This window comes from Carcharhinus amblyrhynchos, chromosome 10 (genome assembly GCF_965287045.1).
Source record: "Carcharhinus amblyrhynchos chromosome 10, sCarAmb.v2.hapA, whole genome shotgun sequence".
Taxonomy (NCBI): domain Eukaryota; kingdom Metazoa; phylum Chordata; class Chondrichthyes; order Carcharhiniformes; family Carcharhinidae; genus Carcharhinus; species Carcharhinus amblyrhynchos.
The window spans coordinates 102,985,641-103,007,988 of NC_137333.1; the positions used below are offsets into that span (position 1 = coordinate 102,985,641).

General features: G+C 46.4%; 1 protein-coding gene across 1 annotated transcript in view; it reads left to right on the plus strand.

The window, feature by feature from the left end:
* wnt11 (wingless-type MMTV integration site family, member 11) overlaps nt 1–22,348 on the plus strand; it is a 63,905-nt gene that overhangs the window by 4,653 nt on the left and 36,904 nt on the right. Inside the window, exon 2 of the mRNA XM_080197984.1 lies at nt 22,077–22,243. Coding sequence (XP_080054110.1) covers nt 22,161–22,243 — 83 coding nt within the window. The 5' untranslated portion in view covers nt 22,077–22,160. The remainder of the gene's footprint in view (nt 1–22,076; nt 22,244–22,348) is intronic.

Below are 22,348 nucleotides of genomic sequence, written 5' to 3' on the forward strand. Positions count from 1 at the left end.
TTTGACTCTGACAGAAAAGTTGTAGCATAAAGTTTAATGGATCTAAGCCCAGAGGGGTCATTGTCTGTGGGACCCCAGCACACCCCCCACAGCCCCCTTGCTGGGCTTGTGCCTGACTAATACTTTCGGTGACGTCACACAAATGCTTAACGTGCTTGTACCAAACTCCGCACCTCAAATATTTTAACACAGGCCTTTTCCATTTACATTTTTCCGATAAAATAATGGAGCGGGAATGACAAAGGCAGATTAAGAGCATGAAGGACCAAGAAAGAATCCATCCTGCCAAACCGGTTGATTCACCTTTTCCATGAAATGCCAAAAGAGGAATATGATCTGAGTGGTTCTGGCAGGAATGAAATCGAGATGGAGATAGGGTGGGAAGGTGGAGTTGGGTAAAAAATTTAGCCGTGATCTTATTGATTGGCTGGAACCTAATGTCCTGCTCCTGTTCTTATCTTCTATGTTCTTATTTACATCCCCAACATGGGCAGCACGGTGGCACAGTGGTTAGCACTGCTGCCTCACAGCGCCAGGGACCCAGGTTCAATTCCTGCCTTGGGGTCACTGTCAGTGTGGAGACTGCACATTCTCCCCGCGTCTGCCTGGGTTTCCTCCAGGTGTTCCAGTTTCCTCCCACAGTCCCGGTTAGGTTGATTGGCCATGCTCAATTGCACTTTAGGTGTCAGGGAGATTATCAGGGTAAATATGAGGGGTTACGGGAATAGGGCTTAATGGGATTGTGGTCGGTGCAGACTCGATGGGCCCAATGATCTCCTTCTGCACAGTACAGATTCTATGGATCAATTTTGACCCTTTGGATCAGTATCTGAAAGAAAAGAGAGCCTTGCATTAGCAACATCTCAAGTGAGTTTGGGGGGATTAATCAGATATGTAAGTGGGTCAAAGTTGGTGGGTTTGTGGTTGGTGCAGGCTCGATGGGCTGACCTTCTGCGCTGTCGGGATTCTACAATTCTGTGAAAACTAAAAAGGAAGAAAGGGTGAAAGGTCGAGATGACATAAATGGAGTGAGAGGATTATGATGAGGAAGGGAAGGCGGTGGCATCATAGCATTGTCACTGTACAAGTAATCCAGAGACCCCGGGTAATGCCCTGTGGACTTGGGTTTGAATCCTGGCACGGTAGACTGTGAAAATTTGAATTCAGGAGAAATGTGGAGTTATAAATCTACTGATGACTGTGAAACCATTGTCAGAAAAATCTATCTGATTTACTAATATCGTATAGAGAAGGAAATCAGCCATCCTTACCCAGTCTGGCCTAGATGTGACTCCAAAACCACAGCAATGTGTGGTTGACTTGCCCTGAGGAATGGGCACTAGATGTTGCCCCAGCCAGTGAGTTAAAAAAAAACTCAGCATCAACCACTTAGATCGAATGGTCTGATTCATCTATACATTCTGTGTATAATGGAGCATAGAATTTAGAAGCACAGAGCGAGGCCATTTGGCCCATCATGCCTGTGCTACCGCTTTGAAAGAGCGGTCCAATTAGACTCACTCTCTCCCGGTAACCCTGCGCCGTTCGTATCCAGTTCCAGTTTGAAAGTTACCGCAGAATCTGCTTCCACCTGCGTTCAGACGGAGATTTCCACATCACAGTTTATTACAAGTCAGTTCTCCTCATCCCCTCCTGGAGCTCTGGTCAATTAGCTTAATCTGTGTCCTCTGGGGCAGAATTCTCCCCTTCCGCAGGTTTGGTGGCGAATGGGATTGGAGAATCTGGCAGGAGCATGTCGTTTACTGGAAGGGGATGGATGAAGACCCCAGGTGTGGTGGGCAGAGGTCCAGGTGGGGCAAGAGCGTCTCGAGGCGAGGGTGCTTGAATCGAGGAATAGGCTTCTCGAGGCTGCTAGCCTTTCCCCTCTGGGTTGCTGACACCCTGTGTGGTGTGGTGAAGACAGGCGGGTTGGAGAGAGTGGTATGAGTGCGCTGGACTGGTGTGAATATACAGTGCCGGGATCTCTGAGCCCGCCAACTGATGGTGGGCAGGCCAATCGGCTACCAACCCCCCAGAAGAGTTGTGCATAATTAATGAGGTTAGAACCATAGAATCCCCAGAAAGAGGCCATTCGGCCCTTCGAGACTGCACCAAAAACAGTTCCACCCGGGCCCTATTCCCCTCACCCACAAATTTACCCTGCTGATCTGTCTGACACTAAAGGGCAATTTAGCATTGGCCAATCCACCTGACCTGCACACTTGTGAACTGTGTGTGGAAACCGGAGCACCCGGAAGAAACCCACACAGACACGGGGAGAAAGTGTAAACTCCACTGAGACAGTGACCTGAGGCTGGAATCGAACCGGGTTCCCTGGCGCTGTGAGGCAGCAGTGCTAACCAGTGTGCCACCCAAAAAGGTTTCAAGTGCATAATCTGGCGTGAGATTGGGATCTGGTCAGCCAGGCAGGCTACAACAGAGCTGCTAATTTAGTCTCAGAATGGGGGAAACTCCGCTCTTTGTTACTGACCCACTTGCTACTGGAAACGATTATTCCCATCTACACAATCAAAATTCATTTTCGTGCCTCCATTGGAACATAAGAACATAAGAAATAGGAGCAGGAGTAGGCCATCTAGCCCTTCGAGTCTGCCCCACCATTCAATAAGATCATGGCTGATCTGTCGTGGCTCAGTTCCACTTTCCTGCCCTCTCCCCATAACCCTTAATCCCCTCTCTTATCAAAAACCCATCAACCCGCGTCTTAAAAATATTTAGCGAGGCAGCCTCCACCACTTCAACGGGCAGAGAATTCCAGAGATTCACCACCCTTTGAGTGAAGAAGTTCCTCCTCAACTCCATTCTAAACCGCCTCCCCTTTATCTTGAGGCTGTGCCCCCTAGTCCTACTGTCCTTTCTGAGCGGGAAGAGTCTCTCCACCTCTATCCTATCCATCCCATTCATCATCTTATATGTCTCAATGAGATCTCCCCTCATTCTTCTAAACTCTAACGAGTACAAGCCCAGTTTATTCAGCCTCTCCTCATAGCTCAACCCCCTCAACTTAAATCTCTCCTTAGCTCTCTTAGCAGCTCGTTGGACTTTAACCTGGCGTTGTGAGGCTTCTTACTTTGTTTACCCCAGTCCAGCGCCGGCATCTCCACACCAGGACTTTAATAAACCTGTTGAACTTTAACCTGGTGTTGTGAGACTTCTTACTGTGAAGACAGCAATCAGAGTCTTTCAAACTTCTTCACCTAACTCAAAGCCCTCATCTCGACTATCAGCAAACCTCTTCTTGCAACCTCTCTGAGGCCTTTCCTCCCCTCAGGCCTAGACATCCTTCCTACATTCTGGAGCTCGGAATTGGACGTGATACTTCAGCTGAAGCCCCGACAAGTGATGAATATCGAGTTGCCACAGTGACTTCCTTGCTTTTGTCCTCAATGCGGACAAAATATTGGACCGAACGTCAGCAACAAAGCTTCCATCAAACCAACAAAGCACAGCCCAATCCTTTCTTTTGTCTGTAACCCCCCCAGCATTCATCAATGGCAAGTGTTTCATCTGATGGGGACCAGCAGCTCAGCAATACACAAACCTTCGCATTTTCGTAAAGGGCATGGTACTTTTCACATCGTTAAGTAAGCTAATGGGTTTGCAGGTTTGCCTGCACAATTAGAATCATCAGTTCCTTGGGGCTAATCACATTTGATTTGTAATTCACATCTCGCTGGGCAGGAATTAGCCTGATTGTATTATCTCACTGTGATAACTTTTCAATATTTCCTCTTCCCTCCCGTATGGCCTACTTTCAACCTTCCCCCACAATAAACCTCCTTTTGTACTGATATTTTCATTGTCTTCTTGTGACAAATTTACTCAACCCAATTCAACACAGAGACTCCAGAACACTCTATGCATTGTAGGGTTGCCAACTCTGGCTGGGTACATTCCTGGAATTTCCATTATATAATTCCTCAGCCTCTCCCCCATGCCCCCCGCACCCCCACCCCCAACAACTTACCACCCCTACGTGCCTGCCACTGGTCAATCCTAATATCTTCCCATGGCCAATTGGAAATGGAGTGAGAAGTCTCACAACACCAGGTTAGAGTCCAACCAATTTATTTGATAGTAATCTTACAAGCCTTCGGAAACGGTGTTCCTTTGTCAGGTATATGGAAGGTTGTGGAAGAACCTATAACACAGATCAACAATTGGAAATTTCGCAGGCTCTTTTAGAACAAAGAACAGTACTGCACAGGAACAGGCCCTTCAGCCCACCAAGTCAGTGCTGACACAGATGCTTATCTAATATTTTCTTGCCTCTAAATGGTCCATATCCTTCTATTTCCTGCCTATTCATGTATCTATCCAGATACCTCCTGAACATAGTTATAGAATCTGCTTCCAGCAGCATGTTCCAGGCTTTCACCACCCTCCGTGTGTGAAAAACTTGCCCCTTACATCTCTTTTAAACTTGTCCCCCTCACTTTCAACCTATAAGAACGTAAGAACTAGGAGCAGGAGTGGGCATCCTGGCCCCTCGAGCCTGCTCCACCATTCAATAAGATCATGGCTGATCTTAATTGAGCTGAGCTATGGGCTCATCGATGACCCTGAGTAATTGACCCTTTGACCCTGGGAGAAAGATTCTGACTATCCACTCTATCCAAGCCTATGATAATCTTGTAAACCTCTGTCAGGTCTGCCCCTCACCCTCTGACTCTCCAATGAAAACAATCCAAGTTTGTTCAACCTTTCTTCATAGTCCATACCCTCCAAACCAGGCAACATCCCGGTAAATATCTTCTGCACCCTTTCCAATGCATCAACACCCTTCTGGTAGCATGGCAACCAGAATTATACACGATACTCCCAAAGTCTTATACAACTTTGTTATCCAATTTGATTAATCTTGTTTTTACAAAAGGGAGATCCTGTTGAATGTATTATTGGAGTTTGTTTGAGGATGTAACTGGGAAGGTGGATAAAGAGGAACGCGGCTTTCCAAAAGGCTTTTGATAAGCTATCACACAGCAGTGGCACAGTGGTTAGCACTGCTGTCTCACAGCGCCAGGGACCTGGATTCGATTCCCGGCTTGGGTCACTGTCTGTGTGGAGTTTGCACATTCTCCCCATTTCTGTGTGGGTTTCCTCCGGGTGTTCCAGTTTCCTCCCACAGTCTGAAAGACGTACTGGTTAGGTGCATTGGCCATGTTAAATTCCCCCTTAGTGTACCTAGGGCTGTGAGGCAGCAGTGCTAACCACTGTGCCATTGTATCTGGCGGCGCAGTGGCACAGTGGTTGACACTGCTGCCTCACAGCAGCAGGGACCCAGGTTCAATTCCCGGTCTGTGTGGACTTCGCACGTTCTCCCCGTGTCTCCATGGGTTTCCTCTGGATGCTCCGGTTTCCTCCCACAGTCCGAAAGATGTGCTGGTTAGGTGGATTGGCCCGAACAGGCACCAGAGTGTGGCGATTAGGGGATTTTCACAGTAACTTCATTGCAGTGTTAATGTAAGCTGACCTGTGACACTAATAAATAAGTAATAGGCAACATGAGTGTACCTGGAGTTGGAAGTAATGGATTGGGGATTGGTTAACAGACAGGAAGCACTTATCAAGTTGATAGGGAATGAATAGCAGAGTGCCACAAGGATCAGTGCTGGGCCTCAGCTATTTACAATCTATATTAATGACTTAGATGAATAGTTGAAGAATGATGTATCTGAGTTTGCTGATGAAACCATGCTGGGCGGGAAGGTAAGCTACGGGGAGGACACAGGCCGGTTAAGTGAGGGGACAACAAGATGGCAGATGAAGTATAACGTAGGGAATTGTGATGCTATTCATTTTAGTTGAAAGAAGAGCTGAGTAGTTTTTAAAAGGAGAGCAACTTAATGTTTAAAGTGAGTTGGGTGTGTTTGTAATGCGAAAGGTTACCATGCAGGTGCAGCAAGCAGTTGGGGAGGCAAATGGCATGTTGGCTTTTATTGGAAAGGGATTTGGGTACAGGAATAAGGAACGTTTGCGAGGGTTGTACAGGATTTTGTTGACACCACATATGGAATATAGTTTTGGTCTCCACATTTAAGAAAAGATATGCTTGCATTGGAGATGGTACAACGAAAGTTCACTAGATCGTTTTAAACTTTATTTATTAATGTCACAAGTAGGCTTACATTAACACTGCAATGAAGTTAATGTAAATATACCCTAGTCGCCACACTCCGGTGCCTGTTTGGGTACAGTGAGGGAGAATTTAGCGTATGCACCCAACCAGCATGTCGTTTGGATTGTGGGATGAAACCAGAGCACCTGGAGGAAACCCACGCAGGCACGGGAAGGACATGCAGACTCCACACAGACAGTGACCCAGGCCGGGAGTCAAACGCAGGTCCCTGGCTCTGTGAGGCAGCAGGACTAACCACTGTACCACCTTGCCAATGCTTCCTGGGAAGATGAGGTTGTCATTTGACGAAATTGGATCTAATTTCTCTGAATTTGAATGAGAGGCGATCTGATTGAAACATACAAGATTCTGAAAGGGCTTGTTAAGATAAACACTGAGAGGTTGTTTCTGCTGATCACGGAGTCTAAAACACGGAGGGCAGGATGGGCGCAGTCTCAGAATAAGGGAACAAATCATTTAGGACTGAGATGAGGTGAGATTACTTTTTAATTTGATTTATTATTGTCACATGTATTAACATAGAGTGAAAAGTATTGTTTCTTGCGCGCTATACAGCCAAAGCATACTGTTCATAGAGAAAGAAAGGCAAGAGTGCAGAATTAGTGTTAGAGTCGTAGCTAGGGTGTAGAGAAAGATCAGCTTCATTCAAAGGTTTGTGAATCTTTGGAATTCTCTGGTTTGTGGATGCTCCATTGTTGAATATATTCAAGACTGGGATAGATTTTTGTTCCCTCAGGGAACCAAAGGAAATTGGGAATGGGCAGGAAAATCAGCCATGATCGCACTGAATGGTGGAGCAGCTCGAAAGGTCTATTCTTACCCCTAGTTCTTGTGTTGATAATCTCCAATAACTTCACGAGTAATATAGTAGAGAAAATAAGAACTTAAGAAATAGGAGCAGGAGTCGGCCATCTAGCCCTTCGAGCCTGCCCCGCCATTCAATAAGATCATGGCTGATCTGAAGTGGATCAGTTCCACTTTCCCGCTTTCTCCCCATAACCCTTAATTCCCTTGTCTATCAAAAACCTATCTACCCGTGACTTAAATATATTTAGCGAGGCAGCCTCCACCACTTCAACGGGCAGAGAATTCCAGAGATTCACCACCCTTTGAGTGAAGAAGTTCCTCCTCAACTCTGATCTAAACTGTACCCCCCTTATCTTGAGGCTGTGCCCTCTAGTCCTGCTTTCTAAGCGGGAAGAATCTCTCTACCTCTACCCTATCCATCCCCTTCATTAACTTATACGTCTCTATAAGATCCCCCCTCAGCCTTCTAAACTCTAACGAGTACAGACCCCGTCTATTCAATCTTTCCTAATAGGCTAACCCCCTCATCTCCGGTATCAGCCTGGTGAACCATCTCTGTACTCCCTCCAAGGCCAATATCTCCTTCCGCAATGAGAAATGAAACCATTTTCTTTGATGCCTGATGATTTTCCCCCAGCTCTTTGACTGTAGCAGCGCCCTGCAGAATTTTAAAATTCTTTCATGGGATGTGAGTGCCACGGGCAAGGTCAGCATTCCTTACACTTAAACTGAGTGTCTCACTCGGCTATTTCAGAGGACAGTTAATCAACCACATCGCTGTGGCTCTGGAGTCACACGTAGGCCAGACCGGGTAAGGATGGCAGATTTCCTTCCCTAAAAGACATTAGTGAACCCAGATGGGTTTTTCCGACAATCGATGATAGACCATTACTGAGACTAGTTTTCAATTCCAGATTTTGTTAATCAAATTTGAATTCAACCAGCTGCCACAGTGGGCTTTGAACCCATGGCCCACAAAGCCATATGAAAATAGAAGCAAAAAACTGGAAACCTGAAACAAAAGACAGAAAATGCTGGAAAACCCAGCCAATCCAGTGGCATCTGTGGCGAGAGATACAGAGTTGAGACCAAAAGACTGTCCAGAAGGGGCTCAGAATGTGAACTTTGTTTCTCTCCACAGGGTGGCACAGTGGTTGGCACTGCTGCCTCACAGTGTCAGGGACGGGGGTTCGATTTCTGCCTCGGGTCACTGTCTGTGTGGAGTCTGCATGTTCTCCCCGTGTCTGCGTGGGTTTCCTCCGGGTGCTCTGATCTCCTCCCACAGTCCAAAGGTGTGTGAGTTAGGTTCATTGGCCAAGATAAATTGGCCCTTCGTGTCAGGGGGACCAGCAGGGTAAATACATGGGGCTACAGGGATAGGGCCTGGGTGGGATTGTTGTTGGTGCAGACTCAAGGGGCTGAATGGCTTCCTTCTGCACTCTCGAGATTCTATGATTTTTATAAGATGCTGCCAGAACGGTTCAGTTTTCCAGCAGTGACTGACTTTATCCCTGAATCATCAGCCTGGATTACTAGACCACAATGACACCATCTCCTCCTGTTGTCTCCAACCCCTGGAGACTTCAGGGAGGATTGGCATCTTGCAGAGAGCCCGCACAGACACAAGGGGCTGAATGGCCTCCTTCTGTAGTGCACCCATTCAACGATGCATTGCATGATTCTGTAATGCATCACGCCCTTATTCCTGAATGGGGATCGCTGGTATATTCACTGGAATTCTCCAGTCTCGCACACCCCTCTGCCACTGATGGCAAGGGGACTGGATAATTCCATCCGTGGGCAAGGTTCGGGAATTCCCCGAATGTGTGTATGTGGATATTGACTGAGGATGAGTTTCGGACTTGGTTATGTCCATTTTTCAGCAATCTGCTGACACTTGTTCATCCTTCAGTCGATAGGGTTGCTGTTTCACCAACCAGTCATAACATTTATAGCTAAGGGAATAGAATATAAAGTGTTGCTGCAATATACAAGGCATTAGTGAGATTGCACCTGGAGTATTGGGTACAGTTTTGGTTCTCTTACTTGAGCAGGGATGTAGAAATATTGGAGGCAGTTCAGAGGAGGTTCACTAGATTGATTCCAGAGATGAAGGGTTTGCCTTATGAAGAGAGATTGGGCAGTTCAGGCCGATAATCTACAGAGTTTAGAAGAATGAGATTGAGGTATGTAAGATGCTAAAGCATTTGACGCAGAGCAGATGTTTTCCCCTTGCGAGGCAACCTAGAGGCCATAGTTTTAGAATAAGGGTTATCAAATTTAAAACAGAGCTGAGGAAAAATTATTTCTCTCAAAAGGGTGGTGAATCTGTGGAATTCGCTACCCCAGATCGCAGTGGATGCCGAGACATTGAGTAAATTTAAGGAGGAGACAGATATAACGGGGTTGAAGGGTTATGGAGAATGGGTAGAAAGTGAATTTGAGGCCGAGATGAGATCAGCCATGACCGTATTGAATGGCAGAGCAGACTCGAGGGGCCAAATGGCCATTCCTGCTTCTAGATACCACAGAACCCTACAGTGCAGAAAGAGGCCCATCGAGTCTGCACCAAACACAATCCCACACAGGCCCTACCCCCATATCCCTACATATTATACCCACTAATCCCTCTAACCTACACATCCTCAAACACTAAGGGGCAATTTCTTAGCACGGCCAATCAACCTAACCTGCACATCTTTGGACTGTGGGAGGAAACCCACGCAGACACGAGGAGAATGTGCAAACTCCACACAGACAGCGACCCGAGCCGGGAATCGAACCCAGGACCCTGGAGCTGTGAAGCAGCAGTGCTAACCACTGAGCCACCGTGCCACCCACAGTAGCACAGTGGTTATATGTTATATTCAGTAAATTGTGTCTTGAAAAGGAAGAAGGAGTGGAGTGAAAAGGTATTGAGCTAAAATGGTGGCACTGTGTTGCAATTCATTTTGAAACATGTCACCATTTATTTTCTTTGTTTTATGCCTGGATTGTTCCCAGAATCATCGCCATTGCATCTTCCAGCACAGGAAGAGGCCATTCCTCCCATGATGTCTTTGAAAGAGATATCCACTTTCCCTCTGCTCTTTCCCCAAAGTCCTACAAATTTTCCCTCCTTCTGGTATTGATCCAATTTCTCTTTGCAAGTTGCTAAAAAATCTGCTTCCATCACTCTTAAAGACAGCACTTTCCACTCGGAGTGAGTTACCATCCTTACCTGTTACCAAGTCAGGGTGACTCCGTGGTAACATTCTTACTCAGCCATCAGAAGATTAGAAAGGATAGCAGGACTAGAGGGCACAGCCTCAAAATAAGGGGGGGGGCTGCAGTTTAGATCAGAGTTGAGGAGGAACTTCTTCATTCAAAGGGTGGTGAATCTCTGGAATTCTCTGCCCGTTGAAGCAATGGAGGCTATCTCGTTGAATATATTTAAGTCACGGGTAGATAGATTTCTGATAGACAGGGGAATTAAGGGTTATGGGGAGAAAGCAGGAAAGTGGAACTGATCCACTTCAGATCAGCCATGATCTTATTGAATGGCGGGGCAGGCTCGAAGGGCTAGATGGCCGACTCCTGCTCCTGTTTCTTATGTAGAAGATGGAGGGATTAGGTTTTTTAAATTTTATTTATTTATTATTCACAAGTAGGCTTACATTAACGCTGCAATGAAGTTCGGGTACACTGAGGGAGAATTTAGTATGGTCAATGCACCTAGCCAGCACACCTTTCGGACTGTGGGAGGAAACTGGAGCACCTGGAGGAAACCCACGCAGACATGGGGATAATGTGCAGACTCCGCACAGACAGTGACTCGAGCTGGGAATCAAACCCGGGTCCTTGGTGCAGTGAGGCAGCAGTGCTAACCACTGTGCTGCTCGTAGGTGTTGTTTACAAAATTACTTCTATTTACATCATGCATTTCACAACAATCAGAAGTCAAAAAATCCTTTACAACCAAAGAAGTATCTTTTGAAATGTAATCATTGTTGTGATGTAGAACCTCACCTTGACCAGGTGCTGTAGTATCTCCACAGCACTATAGAAGGTCATTTACTAACCAGGGTCAAGTTGATGTCAACACAGAGGGATAGGAGAACAATTAACTCAAAGCAGAAAGGTTACTCTATCAGCACCTGATGGTTCTTTGCAGTAATACATTATTGCTGTAATGTTAGCTTTATTACACAATATGTCAGAACCCAATAGGGTCATTGAGCAAATAAAGTGGGATGCGGTAGGTTGTGTGCATTCAAATGCATTCACCCTCATTTCCCCCTGAGTTCAGAACAATGCAGTGGAATGATCTTAACCCAATGGGGGTAGCAGCGGGCAGGCATTTACATGCCCTCGCTCACCTGACGAAGGAGCAGCACTCCGAAAGCTCGTGATTCCAATTAAACCTGTTGGACTTCAACGAGGTGTTGCGAGACTTCTTCCTGTGTCTGTGTGGAGATTGCACATTCTCCACATGTCTGCGTGGGTTTCCTCCGGGTGCTCTGCCTTCCTCCCACAGTCTGAAGATGTGAAGGTTAGGTTGATTGGCCGTGCTAAATTGCCCCTTGGTGTCAGGGGGATTAGCAGGGTAAATATGTAGAGTTATAGGAATAGGGCCTGGGTGGGATTGTTGTCAGTGCAGACTCAATGGGCCGAATGGCCTCTTTCTGCACTGCAGGGACGCTATGTTGAAGGAAGCCAGGGAAAAATAATGAATGCTGTAAGAATCATTTCCAATCCTCATTAGATGTAGGTGAGGCATCGAGGGTTGAAGGCCTGTAAATGACATACTATTATTTAGAAAGGGTGCGAGGGATTGGTCAGAAAACTATAGACTTTCTTTAGTGAAAAAGTCTAACTAGGGAGAATTTAGTATGGTCAATGCACCTAGCCAGCGCATCTTTCGGACTGTGGGAGGATACCGGAGCATCTGGAGGAAACCCACGCAGAGCCTGTCTTTAGTGGTGGGTAAATTATTGGAAACAATTCTGAGAGACAGGATAAACCATCACATCGATAGGCACAGATCGTTACGGGGATAGTCAGCACGGTTTTCTTAGGGGAAGGTTGTGTCTTACTAACTTAATGGAAACTTTTGAGGAAATAACAGGGGGGTTGATGAGAGTAGTGCAGGGGATGTTGTCCATATGGATTTCAACAAGCTATCTGACAAGGTCCCACATGGTTATAAAAGTAAGATCTCACGGGATACAGGGGAAGGTGGCAGGTTGGATCCAAAATTGATTCAGTGACACGAAACAAAGGGTAATGGTCAATCTTGGGAATGGAAAATGGTTTCCAGTGGTGTTACCCAGGGCTCAGTCTTGGGACCCATGCTATTTGCTGTGTATGTTAGTGATTTAAACTGAAATGTGAGGGCGTGATTAGGAAATTTGCGGATGACACAAAAATTGGCCTTGAAATTGATAGTGTAAAGGATGGCTGTTGCCTCCAGAATGATGGCAATGTGTTTGACTGAATGATGGAGAGATGCCGGCGTTGGACTGGGGTAAGCACAATAAGAAGTCTCACAACACCAGATAATCAATTATTTAACTGTCCTAGCTGGAGATAATACATATCTCTTTAACCTGTGCTTAACTCTCCACTCACATTGTCTGTACTTTGATTACGCATTCCAACCATTATTTTGTAAATTGAGTTTATGTTTATACATGCCCTGTGTGTGAACACGGCTCCCACTCACCTGATGAAGGGGCAGCGCTCTGAAAGCTAGTGGCTCGTGCTACCAAATAAACCTGTTGGACTTTAACCTGGTGTTGTGAGACTTCTATTTGGCTGAATGGACAGAGATGTGGAAAATGGAATTTAATCTAGAAACATGTGAGTTAATGCATTTGGGGAAGGCAAACAAAGCAAAACAGGAAGATATTGAGAGGGGTTGAGGAAGTGAGAGAGCTTGGAGTTTGTGTCCACAGGTCCTTGAAGGTGGCAAGACAGATAGACAAGGTGGTCAAGAAAGCATATGGAAAGCAAGGTGTTGAATACAAAAGCAGGGATCTAGTGCTGGATCTGTATGAAATGCTGGTTTTGGCCACTGCTGGAGTTTTGTAAAGAGTTCTGGTCACCACATTACAGGAAGGACATAATTACTCTGGAGAGAGTGGAAAGGAAATGAATAAAAGAGAGCTCTGATGAAGGGTCATCCAGACTTGAAACATTGGCTCCATTCTCTCTCCACAGATGCTGCCAGATCTGCAGAAGCAGTAGTAACTTGCTTCAGTTTTCAGCAGCAATTTGCTTCACTAAGAATGTTTCCAGGGCTTAAAATTTGCAGCAATGAGGAGAGATTGGATAGGCTAGTGTTGTTTCCCTTCAAACAGAGGAGGCTAAGAGATGACCGAATTCAGAGGCCTAGACGGGGTAGATAGGACGTGTTTCCCCTGGTGATGGGCTCATTTACCCATCACCAGGAGAAACACGGTGCGGGGGAAGGGGGGGGATGGGGGGGCACAGATTTAAGGTGATTGGTAGAAGGATTAGAGGGGACATGAGGAAAAGCGCTTTCACCCAGAGGGTGGGAGTGTATGGAACTCACTGCCTAAGTTAGAGGTTGAGGAACAAATGCTCAACTCATTTAAAAGGAACCTAAATCTTTGATTTGATTTGATTTATTATTGTCACATATATTAACATACAGTGAAAAGTATTGTTTCTTGCGTGTTATACAGACAAAGCATACCATTCATAGAGAAGGAAACAAGAGAGTGCAGAATGTAGTGTTACAGTCATAGCGAGGGTGTAGAGAAAGAGCAACTTAGTGTGAGGTAGATCCATTCAAAAGTCTGACAGCAGCAGGGAAGAAGCTGTTCTTGAGTCGGTTGGTACGTGACCTCAGACTTTTGTATTTTTTTCCTGACAGAAGAAGGTGGAAGAGAGAACGTCTGGTGTGCCTGGGGTCCTTCATTATGCTGGCTGCTTTTCCAAGGCCGCGGGAGGTGTTGACAGAATCAATGGATGGGAGGCTGGTTTGCCTGATGGATTGGGCTTCATTAACCACCCTTTGTAGTTCTTTGCAGTCTTGGGCAGAGCAGAAGCCCATACCAAGCTGTGATACAACCAGAAAGAATGCTTTCTATGGTGCATCTGTAAAAGTTGGCGAGAGTTGTAGCTGACGTGCCAAATTTCCTTAGTCTTCTGAGAAAGTAGAAGCGTTGGTGGGCTTTCTTAACTATAGTGTCGGCACGGGGGGACCAAGACAGGTTGTTGGTGATCTGAACACCTAAAAACTTGAAGCTCTCGACCATTTCTGCTTTGGTCCTATTGATGTAGACAGGGGCATGTTCTCCACATGTATCGTTACAGAAGGATCTGTATCTAAAGAGCTGGAACCTCAAGGCTACGGATGCTGGAAAATGCATTTAAAATGAGTGGCTAGTTTCTTGACATTCCCAACACAGTATTGAGGGAATGCTAAACTGTCGGAAGTACCGCCTTTTGGATGAGACAATCAACTGAGACCCTTGTAAGTCCAAGATACAATTCAAAGAATAGCAAGGGAGTTCTCCCCTGTGTCCTGGGCACTATTAAGTGCCATAAACCCTCTCTGCCCCCATCTCTTTTGTTGGCACAGTGGTATCAGTACAGGTTTTGGGCCATCGTTGCCCTGGCTGTGTTTGAGGAGGGGATAGTGGACCTTCTCCTTGAGCTGCTGCAGTCAGGCTGGTGAAGGCACTACCAAAGTGCTGTTAGGTCAGGTCTTCTGGGACTTAGCTTGCTTCCCGGGATGAAGAGTTTGTCTTATGAGGAAATGTTGAGCTGTTTGAGCTTATCTATACTCATTGGAGTCCAGAAGATTGAGACGTGATCTTACTGAAACATATAAGATCCGGAGGGGCCTTGAGAGGGCAAATGCTGAGAGGATGTTTCCGCATCCTCAGCAATGGCCTCGTGGTATTATCACTCAGTTGTTAATCCAGAAACTCGGCTAATGTTCCAGGGTCTCGGATTTGAATCCCACCACAGCAGATGGTGGAATTTCAATTTGATTAAAAAATATCTGGAATTAAAAATCTACTGAAGAGCATGAGCAATTGTCGAATGTCGGAGAAACCTATCCGATTCACTAATGTCCTTTAGGGAAGGAAATCTGCCATCCTTACCCGATCTGGCCTACATGTAACTCCAGAGCCACATCAATGTGTTGACTCTCAACTGCCCTCCAGGGCAACTAGGGATGGGCAATAAATTTTGGCCAGCCAGTGACATCCATGTCCCACGAATGACTAAAAACAAACTTGGGGGAACCTAGAAGTAGGAGCACAGTTTAGAAATAAGGGATCACCCATTTAAAGAGGGAGGGAGGTGGAATTTCTTTGATTGCGAATCTTTGGAATTCTCTACCCTAGACAGCTGTGGAAGCCAACTCATTGAATATAGTCAAGAGTGAGTTGGACAGATTATTGAACTCTAGAAGAGTTAAGGGTAATGGGGACCATAAAGTTGAGGCCAAGGTCAGATCAATTATAATCTTAGTAGATGGTAGATCAGGTTTGAGGGGCTGAGTGGCCTATTCCTACTTCTATTTCTATGGCCCAGTGACAATGAAAGAACAGTCATATCTGTTCCAATTAGCTTGGAGGAGAATTTTCAGCTGGCAATGTATCCCATAGAGCACAGATTTGGAAAGTCTTGTCAAAGAAACCTTGCTGAGTTACTGAAGTGCATCTTGTGAGTGGATCACACTGCTGCCACTTAGCCCTAGGGATGGAGGGAGGGAATGTTTAAGATTGTGTGTCATTATTACATAGGGCATCATGAGGAGAGTGGCATGGCGGCACAGTGGTTGGCACTGCTGCCTCACAGCGCCAAGGGCCCAGGTTCAATTCTCGGCTTGGATAACTGACTGTATGAAGTTTGCACGTTCTCCCCATGTCTGCGTGGGTCCCACGCTCCAAAGCTGTAAAGATTAGGTGGATTACTCATGGTAAATTGATACTTAGCGTCAGGGGGATTAGCAGGGTAAATGTGTGGGGTGATGGGAATAAGGTCTGGGTGGGATTGTTGTCGGTACAGACTCAATGGGCCAGATGGACTCCTGCACTGTAAGGATTCTATGGTTTTGAGCTGACTCAAAGGAGTGGGGGTGGGTGGGGGTGGCTGTGGGGCTCCCTTTTTCCACACAGAGGGTGTCTCCCTTAGCTTTGTAAATGGAGCGGGCAGGGTGCCAATGAAGGGTTGCTGTGATTGGCCCTTACTCAGACTGGGCAAGAGGGGGCAGGAGAATCAGTCCTAGTCGTGGCTTCTTTGATTGGTCCTTGGTCTGTGCCAAGCTGGCTGATAATTGGGGCATTGATCTTGGGGGAGACGGTGGCCCAATGGTCATGTCACTGGGCTAGGCCAGAGGCCCAGGCTGATGGTCTGGGGCCTTGGGTTCGAATCACACCACAGCAACTAATTAACCAATAAATCTAGAATTGAAAATTAATGGTGACCGTGACAACTGTCCTGACCTCCTGCTCCATCAGCCTCATCCCCCCATACCCCAATTGCCCCTCTCTCTAGCCTTCCTTACCCTCCTCGCCCAGGGACCCCTTGAACTGACCTTGGCCTCTGGTGGCCAGACTTAGCCCCTGGTGTCCTCATGCACTAACTCTTCCATCAGATACACCTCTTGTTGCTGTAGGAGTGACACAGACCCTATTCCCATAACCCCACACATTTACCCTGCTAATCCCCCTGACATTAAGTATCAATTTACCATGAGTAATGCATGGTAATTATTTTTGGATGAGACTTTAAACTGAGTCTGCCTTCTTGGGTGAATGTCAAAGCTTCAATGACACCGTTTCAGAGGGGAAATTGCTCTCTTGGCCAATATTTATCCAAAAACTAACATCCCCAGAACAGATTATCTGATCATTTATCTTGCTGTTGTTTGTGGGAGCTTGCTGTGCATAAATCGGCTGCTGTGCTTTCCCCCTTGCAACAGTGAACCCACAGCGATACAGTGATTAGCGCTGCTGGCTCACAGCACCAGGGGTCCCGGTTCAATTCCCCGCTTGGATCACTGCCTATGTGGAGTCTGCACGTTCGCCACCCCCACGCCCCCCCCCCCCCCATCTATGTGGGTTTGCTCCAATGTCCTCCCACAGTTCAAATATGTGCTGGTTAGGTGGATTGGCCATGCTAAATTACTCTTTAGTGTCAGGAGGACTAGCTAGTAGTGGAGTTATGGGGATAGGGCCTGGGTGGGATTGTGGTCAGTGCAGACTCAATGAGCCAAATGGTCTCTTTTTTGATTTGATTTATTATTGTCACATGTTATTAGTATATGGTGAAAAGTATTGTTTCGTGCGTGCCATACAGACAAAGCATACCATTCATAGAGAAGGAAATGAGAGAGTGCAGAATGTTATATTACAGTCACAGTTAGGGTGTAGAGAAAGATCAACTTATTGCAAGGTAAGTTCATTCAAAAGTCTGAGAGCAGCAGGGAAGAAGCTGTTCTTGAGTCGGTTGGTACGTGACCTCAGACTCTTGTGTCTTTTTCCTGAAGGAAGAAGGTGGAAGAGAGAATGTCCGGGGTGCGTGGGGTCCTTAGTTATGTTGGGATTGGTCATTGGTCATCACCAGAGCTTTATTTCCATGATTAATGAACAGTCGTTAATAAAGGCATCAGTCACATTTTCCTGTATTGCAATAGAAACAGAGAAGATAGGAGAAGGAGGAGGCCATTTGGCCCTTCAAGCCTGGTCCACCTTTCATTATGATCATGGCTGATTGTCCAACTCAATAGTCTAATCCTGCTTTCTCCCTATAACCTTGGATCCCATTCACTCCAAGTGCTATATCCAGCTGCCTCTGGAATACATTCAATGTTTTGGCATCAACTACTTCCTGTGGGAATGAATTCCACAGGCTCACCGGGTGAAGAAATGTCTCCTCATCTCCATCCTAAATGGTCTATCCCGAATCCTCAGACTCTGACCCCTGGTTCTGGACTCCCCCCTCCATCAGGAACATCCATCCTCTACCTACCCTGTCCAATCCTGTTAGAATTTTGTAAGTCTCTCCAAGATCCCACTTCATTCGTCTGAACTCCAGCGAAAACCATTCTAACCTAGTCAATCTCTCCTCATACATCAGTCCCGCCATCCCCGGAATCAGCCTAATAAAAGCAAAATACTGCGGATGCTGGAAAACAAAAACAGAGAAAGTTGGGAAAATACAGTGGGTGGGATTTTACAGCCTCGCTCTGGCGAGACTGGAAATCCCCACCCGAGGTCAGTGGAGATTTCCGTTGTTGGAACCTCACCCTCTCCGGTTCCGTGGCAGGTGAGATGGCAGAGTCTGTGAGGAGAAAAACAGAGTTAATGTTTTTATCCATGTTAATCTTCAGCATTTGGGAGAGACATACAGACTTGAAAGGTTAACTTTCTCTCGCCACAGATGCTGCCAGACATGTTGAGTTTATCCGGATTTTTCCATCGTTATTTACCTGTATTGGGCATTTTCTCCTAAAATTGTTCCATGTAACTAGAACAGTGTCTGGTTCACTCTGCTTATCACTATGACACACTGTTGCCCACACTGATGTGAGGTGATACATTTTGGAGGATCAGATTTAGCTATGAATTATACTGCAAAACCCTGAGGAACATTAACGTACAGAGGGATCTGGGCGTGCAGGTCCACAGTTGCCTAAAAGTGGCAACACAGGTAGCCAAGTTGGTTAAAAAGCGTATGGCATACGGTGGCACAGTGGCTAGCACAGCTGCCTCACAGCACCACTGGCCCAGGCTCAATTCCAGCCTCGGGTCACTGTCTGTGTGGAGTCTGCACATTCTCCCCGTGTCTGCGCGGGTTTCCTCCAAGTGCTCCAGTTTCCTCCCACAACTCAGAGATGTGGAGGTTAGGTTGATTGGCTCATGTCAGGGGAATTAGTAAGGTAAATGAGGGTTACGGGAATAGGGTATGGATGGGATTGGTAATGACTCGATGGGCCGAATGGCCTCCTTCTTACTGTGGGGATTCTATGATGATTTCATGATCATGCTTGCCTTCATCGGCCAGAGTATTGAGTACAGGAGTTGGGAAATCATGTTGCAGCTATAATAAAACATTGGTCAGGCCGCATTTAAAGTATTGTGTTCAGTTCTGGTTACCCCCTTATCAGAAGGACATGAAAGCTGTGCAGTGAGTGCAAAGAAGGTTCACCAGGATGTTGTCTATGAGGAGAGATTGAACTGGGATTGTTTCCACTAGAAAGATGGAGGCTGAGGGGAAGACCTGATAGGGGTCTACAAAACTATGAGAGGCATAGACAGGGTGGATAGTCAGAGGTTTCTTCCAAGGGTGGAAGGGTCAATTACTGGGGGCACAGGTTCAAGGTGAGAGGGGGAGAGCCTAAGGGAGATGCACGGGGAAGGTTTCTCACGCAGAGAGTGATGAGTGCCTGGAACACGCTGCCAGAGAAGGTGGTGGAAGCAGACACGTTATCAAAATTTAAGAGGCATCTGGATGGATACATGAACAGGGAGGGAATAGAGGGGTACGGACCGAGTAAGGGTAGAAGGATTTTTTTTAGTGAGGGCATCATGATCGGCACAGGGTTAGGGGGCGGACGGGCCTGTTCCCGTGCTGTACTGTTCTCTGTTCTTCGTAACCCAGCATTCAGTCAGTACTTGGTACTATAATGAAATAATATTATTAATGATTATTATTTGGTGTCAATCCCAAGAGTGATTTTAATGCTGTGAGATTTGCTCCCTGAGATTTACTACCCTCCTAGAAACTCGGAGCAGGAGTAGGCCATCTAGCCCTTCGAGCCTGCCCCACCATTCAATATGGTCATGTCTGATCCTCTATCCTAATGCCACACTCCCACGTTCTCCCATTTCCCTTAACGCCTTTAGAACCAGAAACCTATCTATCTCCTTAAATATAACCAATGATTCGGCCTCCACTCCTTCCAGTGGGAGAGAATTCCCAAACCTACCCTCTGAGTGAAGAAGTTTCTCCTCAACTCAGTCCCAAATGTCCTAATCCGTACCCTGGGACTGTGACCCCGTTGTTCCAGACCTCCCACCCAACCAGAGGAAACAACTTCCCTGCTTCCAGTTTGTTCTGCCCTGTTAGAATTTTATGCATTTCAATTAGATCCTCTCTCATTCTTCTCGTTTCCAGTGAATGTGGGCCCAGTTGACCCAATGTCTCCTCATACGACAATCCTGCCATCCCAGGAATCAGACCGGTTGTGTCCCATGAGATTGGTTGAGTGACTTGCCCTTCTGAATATCTCTGAATGATATTATTAACCATTGATGACAATCCTGTAACAACCAGGACTTCACTCCAGTGTCACACAGTTTCTCTCCAAATGTGATTCATTCGTTGTGACAAAAGCTAGAGGCAGGATATTCCAGCCCCGCCCAACATCAGATTATCCAGTCCTGCCGAAAGTCAATGGACTTTTGGCTGAGCTGCTGAACCTCTTGTGGCGAGTCTCGCCTTGATGGGGCTGGAAAATCACAGCCTACATCTGTACAGAAAGCCTTTTTCTTAACATTGCACTGGCATTGAAGTCTCCAAGGAGCTCTCTACTTAAACTTGGACACCAAAGGTCAAGGACTTATGGCACTGAGTCCTTACTGGCAGCTAAGGGTAAAAGGCCACATATCACCAAGGATGTCTACACTTACAAGAAATGGCCACCTTGAGAAATTAAGGGAAATTCTTTTTTTAAATATTCATTCATGGGACGTGACTGTCACTGGCTGGCCAACATTTATTGCCCATCCCTAGTTACCCAAGGGCAGTTGAGAATCAATCACATTGCTGTGGGGTCTGGAGTCACATGTAGGCCAGACCAAGTAAGGACGGCAGATTTCCTTCCGTAAAGGACATTAGTAAATCAGATGGGTTTTTTTGACAATTGACTATGGTTCCATGGTCATTAGTAGGTTCTTAATTTCAGATATCTTTGTTTATAATTGAATTCAAATTCCACCAGCTGCCATGGTGGGATTCGAACCCAGGTCCCCAGAACATTAGCTGAGTTTCTGGATTAATAATCTAGCGATAATATCACTAGGCCATCGTCTCCCCGATAACAACAGCTGTGTAAAAATCTGACCCCTTCATCATTGTCCAGATGTTTTGCTTTTGTGAAACACCATCACTTAAAATTAATTGTGTTGAGTTAAAATCGTGTCAGCCTTGGCTCAGTGCCATTCTTGTTCCTGTGTCAGGAGGTTGTGTATCCAAGTCCCACTCCAGTGACTTGAACACAAAGCTCAGGCATCTTTAACACTAACGTTCTAAACTTACCGCCTCTTCATCAGCTCAATAAATAAATAATTTGCATTTACGGAGGGTCTTTCATCCCCCCAAAACATGGCGGCACAGTGGTTAGCACTGATGCCTCAGAGCGCCAGGGACCTGAGTTCAATTCCAGGCTTGGGTCACTATCCGTGTGGAGTTTGCACATTCTCCCCATTTCCTCCAGGTGCTCCGGTTTCCTCCCACAGTCCATAGATGTACATTTAGGTGGATTCTAAATTGTTCCTTAGTATCCCAGGATGTGAAGGTTCGATGGATTAGTTTGATCAAAGAATGGGGTTACAGGGATAGGGCAAAGGTGTAGGGCCTAGGTAAGATACTCTGTCAGAGAGTTAGTGCAGACTTGATGGACCGAATGGCTTTCTTCAGCACTGTGGGGAGTCTTCCCAGCCTCATGACCTTGATACAGGGGTAAATATTGCTGGGGATTCTGGGTGATTCCTTCCCTTCAACGGCCTTTTTGACCTGAATGTGTAGGTTGGGTCGAGCTCGGAGCGGTGCTGGTTCATCAGTTTCAGTTACAAACACCTTCCCGCTTCTCGAATGGGCCTTGAAACCGCAGCTGTCTATCTCCAAGCTGGGCACACTGTGAACTGCTGGGCCGGAGCCTGGGGGGAGGGATGCTGCACCTCGCTGCTTTGCTGGGAGGTAATGAAGCATCACTTGGATGAGCAGCGCAGGGCTGTCGGTGCGTGTAGGACTCCACGTCAGCTCTGGCCAGTCCTCCAGGGAATTAAAAACCGGCGTTTTAATGGCATTTCATTAGTCTTTCCTCACTGACTGGCGTCGCCCACCTTCTATCTTCCAGATCATCTCTTTGTTTCTGGGACTTGGCACTGAGGGGTCAAATCGGATTGGCAGACACTTTGGGACGGCTCCTCCTGGCAGCAGAATGAGACTGGCTGTTTGTTGCGTGTTAGCTTCTGCTTGTGCCCTGCTGCTCAACTCAAGAATCTGTCATGCTATTCGATGGCTGTAAGTATCTCCATGTGTGTGCCATGCGTGTATATATGACATACATGTATGCATGAGTTGATGAGATGTGTCACACGTCTATGCATATGTATGAAGTTTGTATGT